At 32.8% G+C, this 20,151-nt stretch overlaps 1 protein-coding gene across 1 annotated transcript in view; it reads left to right on the top strand.

The window, feature by feature from the left end:
- The window catches only part of SYTL5 (synaptotagmin like 5), a 133,149-nt gene that overhangs the window by 61,187 nt on the left and 51,811 nt on the right, over nucleotides 1–20,151 (top strand). Inside the window, exons 5-8 of the mRNA XM_051985042.1 lie at nucleotides 1,847–1,981; nucleotides 14,433–14,571; nucleotides 15,687–15,816; nucleotides 19,818–19,924. Of these exons, the coding sequence (XP_051841002.1) occupies nucleotides 1,847–1,981; nucleotides 14,433–14,571; nucleotides 15,687–15,816; nucleotides 19,818–19,924 (511 nt within the window). The remainder of the gene's footprint in view (nucleotides 1–1,846; nucleotides 1,982–14,432; nucleotides 14,572–15,686; nucleotides 15,817–19,817; nucleotides 19,925–20,151) is intronic.

Raw genomic sequence — 20,151 nt, 5'->3', positions numbered from 1 at the left:
TTCTAGTTGTAACTACTCAGTTACCCTATGGGCCATTTCCTAGTTTCTTCTCTAGTCAGAGGACTCATACTCCAAGCCCAATTTTAGTTAAGGTATAGCAACCAAGGATCAGATTCCATTCAGAAAGTAGCTGCCAGAAACAAATCCAAAAAACCCCAACAATATAAAAGACAGGAAACCATCATTCTAGTTCAGCTATATTGCCTGGATATCAGCTCCCTCTTCCTTCTCAAATTGTTTATTTAGTTCAGTTTTTTAAGCATTTATTAAACAGTACAAGAGGTATTTAGATAGAGAAAACATTTACCCTAATCTCAAAGAGCTCAAAGAATGCTGTTTTATTATTTCTACTAGAATACTATCTGGCCACAGAATCCAGATGGCTCTGGAGAAGAAAGTGAGGCATGTAATGTTGCACAGCCCTCCCTCATTTAAATTCAATTCACTTTCATATCATGCCATCAGCTCCCTGATGTCATGGTCTTTTTCAAAAACAAAGGACAAGCAGCAGCAAAAACAATATTACCTACTTCTGATATAATTTCAAACAGATAGATAATAGAAGCCCATTATTGATATTTATGGTCTTGTCAATGATAATATAAGTAGGAAGTAGTATTATTATATAGCTCTTTATAGAACTCAAAACTAGAGTATGGTACAAGACTGGTAGAGAAGAGAAATAATGGGATTTTCCCAGGGAACCAAGATTTAGAGGATACAAAATTTTAACAGAATGATTCTTAAAATCTATCAAGCACAACTAATCAAAATAGAAAGCTATAACAAGTAATTTTTCTTCTTACTCAAATGAATTTATCTCAGTTGCTTCTTGTATTTTCATGCCATAAATTACAAAGTTGTTTTGAGGGTGATTTTATGCTGTTTGTTCCCTGCACCCAAACTGTTAGTATCTATTTTATTCCAATATCTTGCTCCTAACAATCTGATATGATTAGCATTCTTCTCACAACTAGCTCTAGCCCACCTCCAACATTGAAGAGACCACTACTTCTTTTTCCTTCCTCATCAGTTGCTGTCCACATTGAGGAAATCAGAAATCCTTTCAGCCCTTTCTTTGTCCTTCTATAGAAGCCAAACTTTATTTTAAAAAATGGGTTCTATCCCCCCAGAATTGTTACTTTAGTATTACTGCAAAGAAGTTTGAAAAATATTCTTCTTTAAAAGAATTTTTGCTGGGACACTAAAGCATTGTTGGTGGAATTGTTAACTGATTTAGCATTCTGATGAGCAATTTATAACTATGCCCAATGCATACATTTTGATCAAGCAATGTTACTGCTTGGTCAAAGAGATAATAAAAGAGAAAAAAAGAATCCATATGTGCAAAAATTGAATGGATGCCCATCAATTGGAGAATGACTGAATAAGTTATGATACATGAATACACTGGGATATTATTGATCTATAAGATATGATGGGAAAGCTAATTTCAAAAAAAGCCTGGAAAAACTTACATGAACTGATGTTGAATAAAGTAAGCAAAACAAGAACATTATACATAGTAACAACAACATTATATGATGATCAATTATGTAGACTTAGCTCTAGTCTTAGCAATGTGGTGATCCAACACAATTCCAATAGACTTGGGATAGAAAATGCATCCATATGCAGAGGGAGAACTATGGAGAGTGAATACAGAGTTAAGCATAGTATTTTTGCCTTTGTTTGGTTATTGTTTGCTTTTTCTTTCTCATATTTTCTCTCTTTTATATTGACAAATATGGAAATATTTAAAATGAAAAAGAAAGCATTTGAGGTTCTTGTTTTAAAAATCTTTTCCTTATATTATCTGTTTCTAATTTTAAAAAATCTATTATAGATTTCTACTTAGCAAGTTCAGATCAGCAACCCGAGGAGAAATAATAACTCTGAAAACTGAGAGTGGAAGAAGCTACAGCTTGGACCTGAACTCCTCTCATTTTCATAATCCAAGGTCATCGTCTGGTTCTGAAAGGTAAGGGATATGCACATTTAATGGTAATGGAAACTGGGTAAAAATTCAAACTTTTCAGAACATGTAAGACTTCCAATAATTCAATTGTCACATCTAGATTTTATTTTCCTAAAACCTGAACTAATTTCTAGGATGCTATTAGGATTTATAATAGTTGAAGATGAAAGTTTTTTTTTAAATCAGAAGTATAATTAACAATGTGTGACATGAAAAATTTTCTCACAGATAGATTTATCTGGAATGGGAGAAAGCAAAAGGCATCTACTAACTTTCTATTTTAACTTATTAGCAATTGTCACATAGATTCAATTGACTAGGTTGTTGAAAATGCGTTGTCAGCATCTTTAATATTTTGGCAGTCTCTGTAAAAGCCCTGGTTTGCCCTACTCTCATTATAGTTTTGAATTTTATTCTCAACCAATCAATCAGTAGATATTTTTAAATACCTGCTAAGCACTGTGCACTGTGCCAAGTGTTGGGGAAAAAGAAAGCAAACAAATATATACAATAAAAACTATATACATACAAAATATGCAAATATATACACACATATAAAACAAGGATAAAAGTGAAATAATTAACAGAGGAAAGGCACTGAAATTAAGAGGAATTGGGGAAGACTTACAGAAAAAGATGAAATTTTAGTAGAGTCTGAAAGGAAACCAAGGAAGTCAGTAGTGAAAGATGAGGAAGGGAGGGCATTCCAGGCATTGGAGATGTACCCTTAGAAATGTCCAGACTGTAGAGATGGAGAGTCTTGTTCATGGAACAGTTCATGGATCCAGTGTCACTGGATCAAAATGTTGGGGAATTATGTGTAAACATACTGGCAAGGTTGAAAGGGGCTCAATTATGAAGGACCTTGGATATAAAATAGAGCATTTTTGTATTTTATTCTTTACTCAGTTGTAGTTATAGCAACATGTTATGCCAATATCCTAGGAGTAATTCCAGTGGTATAGCTTAAAGGAAGGGACGTTTAGAGAAAGTAAATGCCTTTTCATTGATTGCTTGATCCTTTTATGTATAAAGTCCTCAAAAAAAAAAAGAAGCTTACATTTTATTTCAACCATTTTGAAAAAAAAAACTATTTAGAAATAAATCATTAGTTCTGCCAAAAAGTGAATTGACTTGCAGCTTTACTTCCCCCCTCTGACTTTTCTCCTTCTGTTACACATCACTAAGGTGAACATATTCTTGAAATGGAGACTTTTTAATGACTCCCCCATAATTACAGAAATTAAAATAGACAAGAGGGCCAGAATATATTGCCTTTATTTTAAGTGAAACACTACATTCTCTAAGTCCCTAGGCACATAGGTAAATGCCTATCTGTATGACTACTGTATGATAAAAAGCAAAGATGATTGAGCATTTATAACTCATTAGAGTCTATAGGAAGAATCCTTTTGGCTAAAAGAGATAAATGATCATTTGCTGCTTCAGAATGGCAGCCTCAGGCAGGATGATGGTACATGGTAGTATGCAATTGAGAGAGTAGTTTTCCTGTAACTTCTGCAAATGTAATGGTTCTTCTCTGGCATCTTATTGCTTAACACCAGGCAGAAAGACTTCATTCTATGAACACCATTCTTTACTCATTTTTCAACAGTGACATACCATAATTGTTTTTTTTTCTTTCCTAAGGCCTACCTTTTTTTAAATCAACTTAGAATTAAATGCTATGCATTGAGAATCAAAATCATAGATGTCATTTCTCCCTCTAAGAGTACTTTCCTCAGATATAATCCCAATAAGTAAATTATAAGAAATAACTGTGACTGTGGAGGGGGAAAGGTAGGAAACAAGATGATTTTTCCAGAATTTGGAGAAGAGTTTCACTACTTGATAATTCTATAGCATCTTTAATTTGTATCACAGTAAACTTGTGATACGGTTGGGGAAAATGTATGAAAAGGTAGTATCTAAAGGGGACAGAAGAAATAATTGAATAGAGTGAAAGGTGTCATGAGATGGCTAGGGTTGATTGAATGGAAGGAAAAGAAAAATGACTTTTATCCCTCCTGCTTTTTCCTCTGTGAAACCTCTTCCTGCTTCTTACCTCATACTATCATAAATGCTGTTACAGAAAGAAAAAAAATTTTAAAGAAAAGAAAATTGTCAGTTAGCTGGCTGAAACTAAGACAATCACTTTACTAAAAGTCAGAGTGAAGGTTTTCATTCATTTAGTCAACAATCATTTAAGAATCAACTGAATGTATAGTATATTATACTAAGCACTAGGAGAAGATATATAATTTAGATGAGGTATGGTTCCTATCCTCATGGAGCTTAATGTTTAATAAGAAGGTAAAATACCAACTGAGAGAATAATCACCAACATGTTTTATATAATAACTAAATGTTATATGAAATTTGAAGTAGAAGGTTTTGTTTGGCAGGAGGGAGGGGGCTGGTGAAATTGTCATGGGATTTGAGTTGGATTTTAAAGAACAGATAGGAACAAAGAGAATTTTAGGATTATATTAGAGGTACAGATTGAATAAAGGGATAGAGGCAGAAAAATTATATGACAAATAGTAATCTAATTTGGCTGTATATTGGTGTATGAGTGTGTGTGTGTGTGTGTGTGTGTGTGTGTGAATGGAGATAATATGGAATAAAGCTGGAAAGATAGAATGATAGTGTATGGTAGAAGGTGTTGGATGCCATACAAAGGAATTTAAAATTTTGAATGAACTGGATAGGAGAGAAGAGTCTTTCACTAAAGAAAGGTCTTTGGAGAATACTTCTTCCAAATCTCTCCTCTTGCTAAGGAAGAACCATAAGAATATAGTTTTAAAGAGACCTTCAAAGTCATCTAATCTACCCACTCCTTATTTTATAAGTGATTTACCCAAATCACACAGGTAAAAAATAGCATAGCACAGACAAAAGAGTAATAGCTGTATAATCAGAACATATTGGTTCAAATAATGCATCTAATATTAAATGTGTGAGGAAACTAAGGCTCAGAAAGGCAGTAAATAGGAGAGTCATGATTTAAAGCTAATCAAAAAGCTCTTCTCCATACTGTCTACTCGATAGGCAGTATGATGCTGTTGAGGATTGTTGAACAGGAGACTGACATCTCCAGCTGCATAAAAGAAAAATTATTCCATTAATTGTCTGAAGGATGGATTTGGAAGTGGGGAGAATGAAAATCTTAAGGCCTATTAGGAGGCTATGCTAATGAGCAGCAACAATCAATCAATAATTATTTATTAAGCTCCTGCTTTGTATCATGTCTTGTGCTAGATGTTGGGAATATAATTACCCTATATAAAAAACTCATGCTCCCAAGGAAATCATATTGTAGTACCTTTTCTAGGTTGGTAGAGTAGAAATAGAAGAGAACAGAAGTGAGAGATGTGGAGAGAGTAAAATAGACAAGACTTCATAACTGATTCAAAACTATGTGAAAGATGGAAAAGTAGGGAAAAACAATCCCAAGGTTTTGAACCTGGGAGACTAGATAAAATGATAATACTACAGATGAATAACTGGGAAGTCAGAGTGAGGATCAGATTTTGTGATTGAAAGTTTGATTTTGGAAATAGTGAGTTTGAAGATTCACTGGGATATCCAGGTAGAAATGGCCCATGGGTGATCAGAGATATGAATCTGAAGTTCAGAAAAAATTTCAAGGCTAGATTTGTGATTTGGGATAAATCTCTTTAGAGATGGTGGTTGAAGCCACAGAAGTAAATTAGATTGCCAAGAGAGGCACTGTAAAGAGAGATGAAGTAAACCAAGGACAAAGCCTGGCATAATTATCTATCTACAATATTTTTAAAAAAATAGATAAAGATCCAGCAAAAAAGACAGCAAAGTTTTTAAACCTTTTCATGACCTAGTTGCCATAGACTAAGAAACACAGTCTTGGAATTTGTGCTTCTAAGTTGATACATACACCTATAATGAAGTTCTAGTTGCCATGGCCTAAGAAACACAGTCTTGGAATTTGTGTTTTTAAATCTATATATACACTCATACTGAAGTTCTTAAACTCATTAAACAGTGCATGTAGTCATAAAAAAAGAGATATACTGGTAAACAAAAATAAACTGTACTGGAGCTTATTAATGGTCCTATAAATGAGAAACTTTGATATACCTTTCAGTGATTAAACTGCAAAAAGGAGAAAGTATAAAAAGAAAGTAATAGAATATACTATTTATAAAAAGAATCTTTCTTGCTCTTGTGAAAAGCAGATTAGAACTAGGCTTTGTTGTTTGAAACTCAGGTTGCTCAGAACTTGCTTAGCGGGAGTGCAGGCTATATTCCCCAACTGCAACTGTTTTCTTCACACCATTGCTTCCATTATCCACTTGGCTGGGTTTGCTTCTCATATTTTATCAGCTGCAGAGCATAAGAAACCATCAATTTGAGGGTATAAAGCATAAAGTCCTGGTATTTTCACCTTCAGGTTTATTTTTCACAGATTATTGATATGAGGTCTTTAAAGGGAAAAAACCCAATGTGAAGATGATCTCAATATAATCAGAAGTTTCTATGATGAATAAAGTGAGAATGTGAGAATGTTTTTATCAGGGAAGAAAAGATAAAGAATGTTAGAATTCTAACACTTTTTGGTAGTGTTTATATAATTATCTCTCTTGTGATGCTAAGTACACACAAAGGCATACCTATATATGTATATACATATATATGAGATATATACACACCTCATTGTATTATGCTTCACTTTATTGCTCTGAAGATATGGAAGGTTGTTTTTTGTTTGTTTTTGTTTTTGTTTTACAAATTGAAAACTCATGGCAATCCTGTATTGGGCATCTATTGATGCTATTTTTTCCAACAGCATGTGTTCATATTGTGTCTCTGTGTTGTATTTTGATAATTCTCACAATATTTTAATCTTTAGTAAGCCATAACCTTTTTGGTCTGTTCCCCCACTCTAATATTGTATTTCTACTTCTTGACAAATGCCCCCAGTTATACTGCCAAGAGATTCTAAAGTTAAAATTTTATTCCTTTACCAATTTTGGAAGGGGTAGGATTCAAATTTTCAACATTTATTATGTTTCATGCCTGAAAAAGTTGACTTTTAAAAATAAATTCTAATATTGTCTATAGAATTAGAAGGTATTTCAAATATTTTTAATATAATCTATTTATTTTAAGAAGCCAAGACTCAGAGTAAAGATACAACGTAAGACACTAGAGCACAGATTCAGAAGGATGTTAGAAGTCATCCAATTTCCCCAGTCTTCATTTTAGAGATGAAAGTGAATTCCCCAAGGTCACATAGGTAGAGGCAGCACAGTATTGTCCAAAGTTTTTTAAACTCTAGTTCATGATCTGATGTGGGATTGTGTAATTGAATATGGGGGTCAAAAATTATGATTTGTTATCAGCAAATGCTTGATTTGTATAAGTATTTCATATACCTATATACATGGAGTTACATTTATGTTACATATATAAGTTACATATATTACTTATATTTATATATTCTTGCATGTGTAAGTATACTTACATACACTTACATATATACACACATACATTCATGTTTGTGTATATATACAGACATATTTATATATGTATATAGTAAATGAAAAGTGATACTTAGAATTTTTTTAAATCACTTTGCTTATTCACACTTGATTGTTTCATTTTCTGTTTTCCCATTATATTCTCTACCATGTGACTTCATAATGAATTTGTTACCAGTGAAATCACCTTATTTGCCTGAACAGATTTTTTTCCCTTCTCCTTTCCCTCCTCTGAATTATACCCAGTATTTGTTCATTGCTCAAAAGGAAGCCCCAAGCTGATGTTCATAGTCTTTCTGAAACATCTAGAATTGTTTCTACTTGCTCTGAACAGGATGCTACAGAGCTCAACAGTCAGTCCAGTATTAAAGCTCCATTCTAAATCTAAACATTGCTCGCCTCTAACTTTTAGGAAACCTTTTCTGTTGTCCAATCCCTCTTGTAAGCATTCATGACTATTTATACTTTGAGGAGAGCAAACTTTTTAAAAATCAGTTCTTTCTGCAAAGTTGAATTCATCAGATCCATCCCCATTATCAAATGCTATATCCTTTGTTACAAAGAAGTGAAATCATCTTCACATTAAAATGTAATTACTGCCATCTATGTAGGGAAGCTCATAAACTAGGAGAGAATGAAGCACTGGCAACTGTCACTAGCAATTGAATATGACTTCACATAGGAAGGCATCTCATAGAGTTTGGAATTACTGGCACAGAGCCAGCATTACTGTATTTTATATAATTTTGAATAAAGGCTGTAAATATTGATTAGTTTATACAGCAAATTTATTTTCCTCATCAAACTGAAATGTCTAATTCTGACTAGCACATTACTGCTGTTCTATCAAGATTATTCTTTTTTTTAATTTTTATTTTTTTTATTTTTAAATAACTTTTTATTGACAGACACCATTCCAGGGTAATTTTTTTTACAGCATTATCCCTTGCACTTGCTTCTGTTCCGATTTTTTCCCTCCCTCCCTCTACCCCCTCCCCCACATGGCAAACAGTCCTTTACATGTTAAATAGATTACATTATATCCTAGATACAATTTATGTGTGCACAACCAAACAGTTCTCTTGTATCAACATTATTCTTAAATATGGTTTTTGATATATTTGTCATTTGAAAGGTGGAATAATAAATAAATTATAACTCCTTCCAGATCCTTCTCCTGTTCTTCAGATAGCTGGATCCTTGAAAACTGTACTACATAGGTATTTGTTTAGAGTAGACAGGGATAATTGAGATACTTGGGGATATAACATATGATATGCTCATCTATATTTCCTTATATTTTACAAAAATAAATAAACTTTAAATAAAGAAAGTAGATGGGCATGTTGATCACATATTCCTACTTTTTGGGAGACTGATATTGATAGATCTCTAGAACTTCAGAGTCCTGAACTGAATTGGGCTAATGCAGTCTGATGTCCCCATCCTTCCCTGGCCCAGGATGAAAATGAAATATGTCAAAACTTCTATGAAGATCAGAAGGAGGATTTGTCATATATAATATCTTTTTTTTCATCCTGAATGAGATGGAAAAATTAGGGAAAAAAAGAGAAAAGAAAGGGAGAGAAAAAGGAAGGAAAGGGAAAAAAAGAAAAAGGAGAAAAAGTAAGAAAATAAAAGGAGAAGAGAAATGATAAGAGAGGGAAAAGAAGGAAAAGAAAGGAGAAGGGAAGAAAAAGAAAAAGGAAGGAAAGGGAAAGAAAAAAAAGAAGATAAGAAAGAGAAAAAGAAAAAGGAGATTAGTAATCATTTCTATTTTGACAAATAATTTAAAATTCTATTCAGAGTCCAGGTTAAAAAGGAATACTAACTCCCTAGTACAAATTAACTATTCTGATCACAACAATTTATAATCCATAAATTTAGTCATATAAATATTATGTATAAAACAAAAGTTCTTTTTTTTTGTTTTGTTTTGTGAATCACTTTTAACCAATCAAGGAAATCAATAAACATTTATGAAATGCCTCCTACTATGTTCTAGGCACTAAGCTAAGCATTGAGAATACAAAAATAGTATTAGGGTTGGGGAGTAAGGCAGACTCACCCCTCAGGGAGTTTATAGTCTAGTGGGAGGAGTCAAAATGCAAACAAATACACGATATAAATTAGCTATATACAGGATAAATGGAAAATATTTAACAAAAGAAGACACTAAAATTAAGAGAGGCTATGATAGGGTTTATAAGATATTTATATTTTGATATTTTAGGTGAGCTCAAAGTAAGACAGGGAAACCTGCTCTTCGAGAGTATAGTTTTGAAATCTTAGAACATAAGATTTACAAAACACATCTATTCTATGGACATGGTATATCCTTTTATGTGTGTATGGATGTATATACACCATATACATATATTTTAAAAAATTCACTGATCCTGAATTAAGAACTCTTGAATTAAATTAAGAACTTCAATCTTTCATCTTTCTCCCTTCCTGGTTGCTTTGGAGCTTTTTATTTTTCAGATCCTGGTTACTGTGCCAAACTTTTCCCAAAGAAAGGCCTAAGGTCAGGATATTGTTGTTTTTGGCCAAGAGTCAAAGGATATTAATTACGTCTTTTTTACTTTGAGGGCAGGACTATTATCTTCTACTTAAATCCTCCTGCCTCTGGGCTCCTGAGCCTTTAAGTGTTATAATACTCTCCTCTGGTTTTAAACTGACTTCATTATTTGCTCCTAAACTAAGCACTTTTCTTCCTTGGATGATGGTTCCTTCTTATGTGTTTTCTTACCTAACCCCTAATTTTGGACATCTTAAAATCACCCAATTTTAACATAACATTTTTAGAATAGCTTTTTATTTTCAAAATACATGCAAAGATAGTTTCCAAGTTATCCTTGCAAAATCCAGTGTTCCAAATTTTTGCCTTTCCCTTTCCCCACCAACTATCTCCCCTAGATAGCAAGTAATTCGATATACGTTAAACATGTGTAATTCTTCTAAACATATTTCCACATTTATCATGCTGTACAAGAAAAATCAGATCAAAAAGGAAAAAAATGAGAAAGAAAAAAGCAATCAAAGACCAACAAAAATGGTGAAAATACTATATTGTGATCCACATTCAGTCCCCATAGTCATCTTTCTGGATGCAGATGGTTTTCTCCTTCAAAAGTCTATTGAAATTGGTCTGAATCACTTCATTCTTGAAAAAAGCCAAGGCCATCAAAGTTGATCATAATATAAACTTGTTACTGTGCCCAATGTTCTCTTGGTTCTACTCACTTCACTCAGCACCAATTCATGCAAGTCTTTCTAGGCTTTTCTGAAGCCATCCTGCTGATCATTTCTAATACAACAATAATATTTTATTACATTCATATATCATAACTTATTCAACCATTCCCTAACTGATGGGCATGCACTCAGTTTCTAATTTCTTGCCACTACAAAAAAAGGCTGCTGCAAACATTTTTGCACATGGTGTCCCCCCCACCTTTTAATGATCTCTTTGGGATACCTACCCAGTAGAGACATTGCAGGATTAAAGGGTATACACAGTATGTACCCCTTTACACATTGTTCCAAATTGCTCTCCAGAATGGTTAGATCAATTCACAACTCCATCAATAATGTATTGGTGTCCCAGTTTTCCCACATCCCCTCCAACATTTATTAATATCTTTTTCTGTCACCTTAGCCAATCTAAGAGATGTGTAAGTGGTACTTCAGAGTTGTGTTAGTTTGCATTTTTTAAATCAATAGTGATTTAGAGTATTTTTCATATGACTATAAATGGCTTTAATTTCTTCATCTGAAAATTGTCTGTTCATATCATTTGATTATTTATCAATTGGAGAAAGGTTTGTATTCTTATAAATTTGAGTCAATTTTCCATATATTTTAGAAATGAGATTTTTATCAGGAACCTTAGATGTAAAATATTTTCCCAGTTTTCTGCTTCCCTTTTAATCTCTGCATTGGCTCTGTTTGTACTAAATCTTTTTAAATTTAATCTAATCAAAATTATCCCTTGTGCATTTCATAATTTTCTCTAGTTCTTCTCTGGTTATAAGTTCCTTCCTTCTCTACAGATCTGAGAGACAGACCATCTCTTGTTCTCCTAATTTGCTTACAATATAACTCTTTGTCTAAATCATGAACCTATTTTGATCTTACCTTAGTAGCAAGTGATGAGGTCAGTTTAAAACGAGAGGAGACTATTATAACTAGGTCTAGGTTCTGCCATACTATTTAAGTTCTTCCAGAAGCTGAAGTCTTTGGGTTTATCAAACACTAGATTATTATAGTCATTTATGATTGTCTCTTGTAAACCTAACCTACTCCACTGATTGACTACTCTATTTCTTAGCCAGTACCAAATGGTTTTGATGACCACTATTTTATAATATATTTTCAGGTCTCATACAGCTAGGCTATCTTCGTTGGCATTTTCCCCCATTAATTCCCTTAAAATTCTTGACCTTTTGTTCTCCCAAATGAATGTTGCTATTATCTTTTCTAGCTCTATAAAGTAATATTTTGACAGTTTTATTGGTATGGCACTGAGTAAATAGATTAATTTAGATAAGATTGTCATTTTTATTATTTTAGTTTGGCTTACCCATGAGCACTTGCTATTCTTCCAAAAAACATAATATTTTTTAAAAAGAGTATATGACATACTTCTACTACTGACAATAGCAATAAGCTGACTCTCTTTTGAAAAAGAGAGGAAACACATATTATATTCCACAATTTGCACCCATATAGAATCACTACAATGGCTTCTTCAAATCCAGCTCATACCAAGTTAATCATGTTTTCTAGAACCATGAATACTTTTACATGTGTGTATGTATATACATATACACATATATGTAGATATATGTATAACACTGTAACATAATTCAGTCACGTTTTATTACTGTTTGTCACAGTAACTTATAATATTTATAATACATAATCATTTTAATTTTTTAATTTTATGTGCATATTATATGTATATAATTTATATGCATTAATGACAATTTTAAATTAAAATTATGATGATAAAGATATAAAATCTACTTTACTCTTAAATATTATATATAAAATAAATAGGCTTAAATTTATTATGTATGCATAATATATATATATATATATATACATATATATATATATATATATGTATCTATGGTCACAGAAAACTGATGGCAAAATATATATGTAATATTTACCATAATATTTGATAATAATTGTAATAGACATGCTATTCTTTTGTACATTCTCTTCTCTATACTCCTTGTACCCTGTTTATTTCAAGTTGTTGCATTTTATTTTCCTTTTAATCTTCACTATCACCTCATCAAGTTTAGAGTTTGCTTTACTTATGACTAATCCCTCCCTGAACTGGTTTTTCCCTCTAATAGTCCTCCTATTTCTATCTATATCCCTGCTGAATTGAATGTAACCCTACATCAAACTCTTTACATGTGTGCATTCTGCCCTCTTTTGGCCAGTTTAAATGAAATAAAAGTCAAGTGAAAACAAAAACATGATATAATTTAATTATGCATTTTATTATTGTTGTTATTAGTGGTAATAATCACAAATCGCCACTGAAGTACTTTTTAGTTCTTAAATTCTGTGAAAATAGAGCTAAAGTATTGGATTTCTGTGTTAGAGAAAAGCTTGGAGGTCATAAGGATGTTTTGCTTTCCCATTCCCTTGTATTCAATTCTGGCTCCAATTCACTGTCTGTTTAAAGTATCTCTTTGAGACAAAACTTCTTAATCTATTTTATGTTTCATGGACTCCTTTAGCAATATGGTAAGAACCATGGATTCCTTCTTACAATTATGTTTTTACATGTTTGAAATCAAAAATGTTAGTAAAAAAAGAATCCAATTATGTTGGAATAAAGATGTAATTTTTTTTCCTACCCAGTTTCATGGATCCAATGCAATCTGTCCATGGCTGTTTTAGGGATCCATGGATCCCAGATTACAAACCCTAGAACTAAATTAATTCCAATTATGTATCATGGCCTACACATTGTGTGTGTGTTTCTTTGAGTAAATTAGTAGATTGATCTCTTTGTAGTGATCACGGATCTATTGATCCCTGTAGAATTGTGGACAAACAAGGGCATTTGGAAAATTTTGTTATCTAAAGGGAAATCCTGGTTCATTTCAAATACATGGTTATCTTGATATTAATAATTTTAGAATCATTGAACAGAATTAGCTGTCATCAGACTTTTCAAGGAATCTTGGGTGCCCTTTGGTTTAATTCAACATTTATTAAGCATCTACTACGTATGAGGCACTATACTAGATGTTTAGAATACAAAGACAAAAATGAAACAGTCCCTGCCCTTGAATTGCTTACATTCTTACTGGGTAGAAAACATGCACATAGACAGTTCATCAAAATTTATAGCAAAGATAAATTAATTTATAAAATGGAGGACAACACTAGCAACTTCTGTTTCATTTGGAATTTTCAGATAGCTAACCTTATTGGTTCTGACAGTTGCTCAGTGTTTTAAAATTACATCTCATGCACAAAGGCACCAATGTCTTTTATCCAACTGTGATCTTTATTTCTAAACCTATGTTCCAGACAAATCTTTTAAAAGTATCCTCTCAATATACCTCCTTATTTTTTTTAATCTCAGCTTCTTTGTTTGGCCATCAGCTGCCTCTACAATAATGGGAGATTCATTTGGAGGAACTTGAGCCCATTTAAACAGAAATTTAAAGTTGTTGGAAATAGAAAATAGGGAGCTATTAAAAGATTTTGAACAAAGCTGTTGACATAACAGTGGCTTATGAGTCTTTAGTGTGGGGTCAGCTCTATCAAATCTACATCAGGGTAATTTTTGAATGTTATTGTACCAGTCATTTTGTTGTCACTTCTTAGTCATTCTTGTTCCTCCTCTATATTAAAGATGGACTTTTCTTTGCTATTTTTTTTTTATTCAGAGGAAATGTCTCACCAGACATCAATGAACAGGAGATTAATCCTGTGAGCCTGAAAGGTAACCAGGGCAATGGCACCATTCCCCGGACACAGAGGTCACCAGCCCTAAGTAGCCGCAGCATAAGTTCAACTAGCAGCAGAGTGAGTGGGAGCCATCATAACTATACATCCAGCAAGCTATGCTGCTGCACTGTAACTATTCTGTGTATAACTGTACATGTAATCAAGTTTTGGTTTTCCTTTTTTTTCCCCTTAATCTCCATGAAGGTGGGGTTACTCCTTGTGTATTTCCTATGACTTACTCCTTATCATTACCTCTTCATTTCCATATGAGTCTTCTGCTCTTTGACACAAAGGATGAAAGCAGCAGAGACTTTGGGATCAGGCTCAGAATATAATTGAGAGCAGATGGGAAGGATATTTCTCTGCATTTCAAAACCAAACAAAATTATATTCCACTTGCTCTTGCACTGGTGTTAATGCAGATAACCTAGAGTTGAGAATACTTAGGAACTAAATCTTAGAAACTAAAATCCTCTTTACTTTTTGGAAGTGGGAAAGGGGAATTTGGAGAGATTATTAGATTTTAATTTTTCCCAGGTCAGTGTTAGTGTGCTAGGCACTGTGCTAAGAGTTAATGATTCAAAGAAAGATAAAAGATAACTTCCAGCCCTCAAAGACTTCACAGTCTAATGAGGAGGGTGGCAGAATGAGATAACATGCAAACAAAATGATAGTGGGTTGGTACATGATAATAACAATCTATGGAGAGAATAAATGGAAGATAATCATCATAAGGAAAGGCACTAGCATTAAGGGGTGGGGAAAAGCCTTCCTGTAGAAGATAAATTGTAAGAAGGTAGCCAGGGAAGCCAGTAGGCAGAGATAAAAAGGAGAATATTGCAGAGATGAGGGACAGTCACAGAAAATGCTCAGAGTCTAGAGATGGAATGTTTTCTTTAAGGAACAAGGAGGCTAATATTATACATATACATGAACAGGGAGGAAGAGAAGGTATAAAAGTTGAGAAGAGGGAGATGGGCTTTAAAGGATTTTGAGTTCCAAACAGAGATTTTGTATTTGACCTTGAAGGTAATAAAAAGGTGCTAGGGATAGATATAATAAAACATGAGAGCTAAATCTTGTACAAAGTATCAACCTGGTCAGCTTAATCCTCTCTAAAGAACTTCATTATGATTTAAAGCAAAATATACTTATAACTTATTTTTAATATTCCTTTTTTATGTCCTTGATAGGATCATGGTTTAGAAAATGCCATGATCGTGACTGCCAGTGAAAGTGTCTCTGAAAATTTAACAAAAAGACATCAGAGGAGGGCTTCAGGAACTCCTTCTATAGCTGTCTCTAGGGTCTCTCTCTCTTCAGGTAAGTACCTGCCAATGTTCATGTAGCATTCATTTGATAAGGTGAACAGACAGTGAAGGGTAGTTTTGTGGTGCAGTAGATAGAGTACCCTAAGGTCAAGCAGATCTGAGTTCAAATCCAGACTTAGACATTTAGTGTGTGATTCTATTGGCCTCAGTTTCTTCATCTGTAAAATGAGCTGGAGAAAGAAACAGACAATTGTTCCAGTGTCTTAACCAAGAAAATCCCAAATGAGGTTATGAAGAATTAGACTAGACTGAAATGACTGAACAATAATAGACAATGTACAATTGACTATTGAATTATCGTGAAATCATAATTCATCAACAAACATAAATATTTTCATTTTCAGAGAAGAGAAAGAATATTGTGTGTAAAAAAAGAATCTTTTTCATAAATTTTGGTTTTAACATGGTAGTAGCATATTACCTACTTGCTTGCAACTCCATCTGATCTTTCTTCTACTTTAGCCATTTTATTTTTAAATATTTCATTGATGCTCTCTAAAAGAAGGATGGCCAGAGGCAATATTAACTCCTCCCTCTTCCTTCAAACAAATAAAAGTTTTGCTTTGTAATCAATAAATAAAATCAAGCAAAACAAATTTTTGTTTTATTGGCCATATCTGAAAACATTTTATTCTGTACCTCAATCCATTTCCTCTCCACCAACAGGTCCAATCAAACTATCAAAGATTGACTTCATAGAACGAGAGAAAATTATTACAAAATTTATCTAGAAGAAAAAAAGGCTAAGAAGATAAACGGACATAATGGGGGGGAATGAGAAAGTATCTATACTGCAAAGCAATAATAATTAGAAATCATTTGGTATTGATAGAAAAGTTGATTAACAGAACATTAGACACATAAGATGCAGAACTATCTAAATATAATAGATTTTTTTTTCTAAAGCCATAGTCACTACCTAGTAGTTTAAGGACTCATTTTCAAAAACAGCAAAGAATACAAAGACTAAGATAATGAAGAAAGGAGGAGGAGAAGGTGAAGGAGAAGGAGGAGGAGGAGGAGGAGGAGGAGGAGGAGAAATAATTATTGGGCTTAGTTCAATAACTTAACCATGATTCTGTAATTACTTCTAAACAGATATACAGCCCAGATATAAAAGGTCATTACATAAATAAATGTGAGAATATAAGAAACCATCTTTTAAAATTATTTCTTTCCCTGTTTATATGAAATTTGGGGTAATTGTTACTAGCATGTTTAATTGAATTCTTTTGTAACTGCATCTGGCCCTTGGTTTGGTTCTCCCCACACACTTTTGTGTGTTCATTTATGGCTGAACATTTTCATTTTCTCAGATTGAGTTAGTTGAATTTATTTCTTCTGATGATATAGATATTTTAACATTTTTGTAAACATACATCTATTTCATTTAAGTGACTTTTTTGCTAGAATAAAATCGAAATAATTTCTAATTTCCTTTTAATTTATTGTTAAGTATTTTTTTATTTTTGTTGGCAATTTGATGTTGTTCTCTTTTTTATCTGATAGCTAATAGTTTGTCTACTTTATTCATATTTTTTTAAAAATCTCCATGTTTTATTTGTCAATTGAACAATTTTTTTTCTATTTTATTTCTTTTTTATCTCTAGAATGTCTATTTCTATATTTATTTGAGGTTGTTTTTTTTTTTAATTGTTGGTTTCCTATTTTATTTTTGTTACACATCCAAATCACTAATCTACTCCTTTTCTCCTCATTAATGAAAGTGTTTAAATTTTTTCCCCTTAAAGACTGTTTGGGCTATATCCAAAAAGTTTTGGTTTGTTGTGACATTGTTGTCACCTTCTTTGTTAAAATTATCTATTGTTTGAGATTACAATGGTCTCTCTTGTTTTTAAAAATTCACCTGAAGTCTGCTGCTATTCTTTTTCCTTCTCAGCAGTAGTTGGGGAAAGGGAAGATTAATTAAGAGTTTATCAAATATCTTCTGTGCTCAAGATCTGAAGGGTAATTTGATTAAAAACAAGACATGATTCCTGCTCTCTGTAAGGCAGGATTAGTTGTGAACTTAAAATTAAAAAGACCAGGATGTTAGTCCCAGTTCATTTTCTGATTTGGGGCAAATAAGTTTCCTTATCTATAAAATGAATATACTTAAAGCTCTATAAATTATTACTCTCTATGTAAATATGTATTACTACAATTAAGAAAAGAAACATTGGGACAGAATAATTAAATACTAATCTGGAAGTAAGGAAGATCTGGTTTCAGTCCTCCCTTTGATAATCTAATAGGAGTTATAAGAACTGGACACATAATTATACTATCAGACCAAAAGTAAAAGTGTAATGACAAAAGCATAAAGTGCTTGTGGAGGACAGAAAAAGCAGAGGTTACATATAGATTGAGTTATTTTCCTGAATCTAGTGGTAACTTTTATACTTATGTTGTCCTGCTCAGTCAAAGAGTCAAAAGCTTTTTTTAAGTTTGTTTTTCCAATTTTCATTGCCTACCTGGAGGGCTATGTTTGTGATTATCATAGTGGACAGTAAGCATCCCAAAATGACTCATCCCATAAAAGAATCGAATCCATAAAATTTACTTCATTAATATAACTTCTCAACATTTTAATTAATCAAATTGCCCTAGGGTTTTTTTTTTTTTTTTTTTTTTTTTTTGTTATTCAGTTATTTTAGTCATACCTGACCCTTCATGATGCCATTTTGAGGATTTTCTTGGCAAAGACACTGGGGTGACTTGCCATTTTTTTCTCTAGGGGATCCATTTCGATTGGCCATCAAAAGTTAAGTGGTTTGCCCACATGGAAGCAAGTCACACAATTAAGAAGTGCCAGGATGAATTTGAGCTCAGATCTTCCTGACTGGAGGCTCATTATTTTATTCACAGAGCCATGAGCTTTTACAGATACTAGTTACTGTATCTTAAGGATTCTTCAGCTACATTATGTTGAGAACTAACAGCATTAATAACTGAAAAGCAGAAGTACTTGTTCTTTCCTCTGGACCATACCTTTCAAAATTTCAGCCACAGTTCTTTCCTTACTCAAGACTCCAAAGCCTTGGAGTACATGGTCTCAAGTTACATGTTCTAGCTAACTCTGCCAATTAAGAGTTTATAGGATGCACTAATAAAAGAGACCAAAGCCATAAGGCTCTTTATGAAAGACCCATAAGGATCTTTAATAATTATAGCATTGAACTCCCCCAAAGTCAGCATGAAACCCTATTTTTTTTGCTAAATTTCAAGCCTCTATATACTTAGTTCTATGTGTTTCTAGTCACTCATTACCCTCTTCCAATTTAATTTCTCTATGTATAATTAATTAATTGACATGTTACAGATTGCATATGATAACTTGAAATTTACATGAGACAATCAGGAATTAGAAATAGTTTGATGAAAAAAGAGAAATTATGTATAAAATACTTTCTAGTCTCAGACTCTTGGGCAAAGTGGGAAGAGACTTGAATCTTCATTATCCTTTTGCTAATATCCAATAAGACAGCCAGTAGTAACTCCAGATTATTCCAGCCACATTCATCATAGTGAATTTCCTAATAAGTAGAAACCATACCTGCTGAATCCAAACCTATAACACACAGGCTCTAGTTTCTAAATTGGCATTACAAAAAGCCTGTATGCAATTCTCACTTCCTCCAATCATTCAATAATTGTTGAATATAGTCATTTTCCCCCAAAGTTGGAGATCCATTAAAAGTTTTTAAAGAAAGAGCCTATAGAATGATAGTTATCCCTACTGAATTGCTCAAAGCTGACATTTGTGTCTCCATGGTATAAAATGAGACCCGAAGAGAACATTTCTAATAGAGACAGGTCAAAGTGATTTCCAGAAATTGTGCAGCAGAAGTACTTTAACACAAGCAGTATGAAATGATTTAACTTGACTTTTGATTTCATGATTCTGAAGGAGAATAGATCCTTCTTCAAATCTTTTGAGACAATGTGTCTCACTTTCAAATAATTCACTTTCCTTCCTGATCTTTTCTACAGACAGGAGTCGGTCTGAATTAGATTTGAGTGGGTCATTTTCAGAAGACATAGAAGATACTGTCAGCATAAGAAGTAAATCTGTGCCTGGCGCTTTAGACAAGGACTTGGTATGTTTGAAATGGACTAAATCACATTAGGTAAAATGATGTACTTACAGGACTTTCAAAAAAAATTCTAATCTTTTTTAATATATAGAATTGAGAGTAAAGAGAAGAAAAGAATAGAATTTGTAATTCAAAACCTATTTAAAATGTTTAAAAATCATTTTAAATGTAATTGGGGGAAAAGAGTAGCAACATTCCTGTCTATGCTAACTGCATTTATTGTAGAGTCA

Source organism: Antechinus flavipes, chromosome 3 (assembly GCF_016432865.1).
Source record: "Antechinus flavipes isolate AdamAnt ecotype Samford, QLD, Australia chromosome 3, AdamAnt_v2, whole genome shotgun sequence".
Classification (NCBI taxonomy): domain Eukaryota; kingdom Metazoa; phylum Chordata; class Mammalia; order Dasyuromorphia; family Dasyuridae; genus Antechinus; species Antechinus flavipes.
This window is presented reverse-complemented; position numbering and strand designations above follow the sequence as displayed.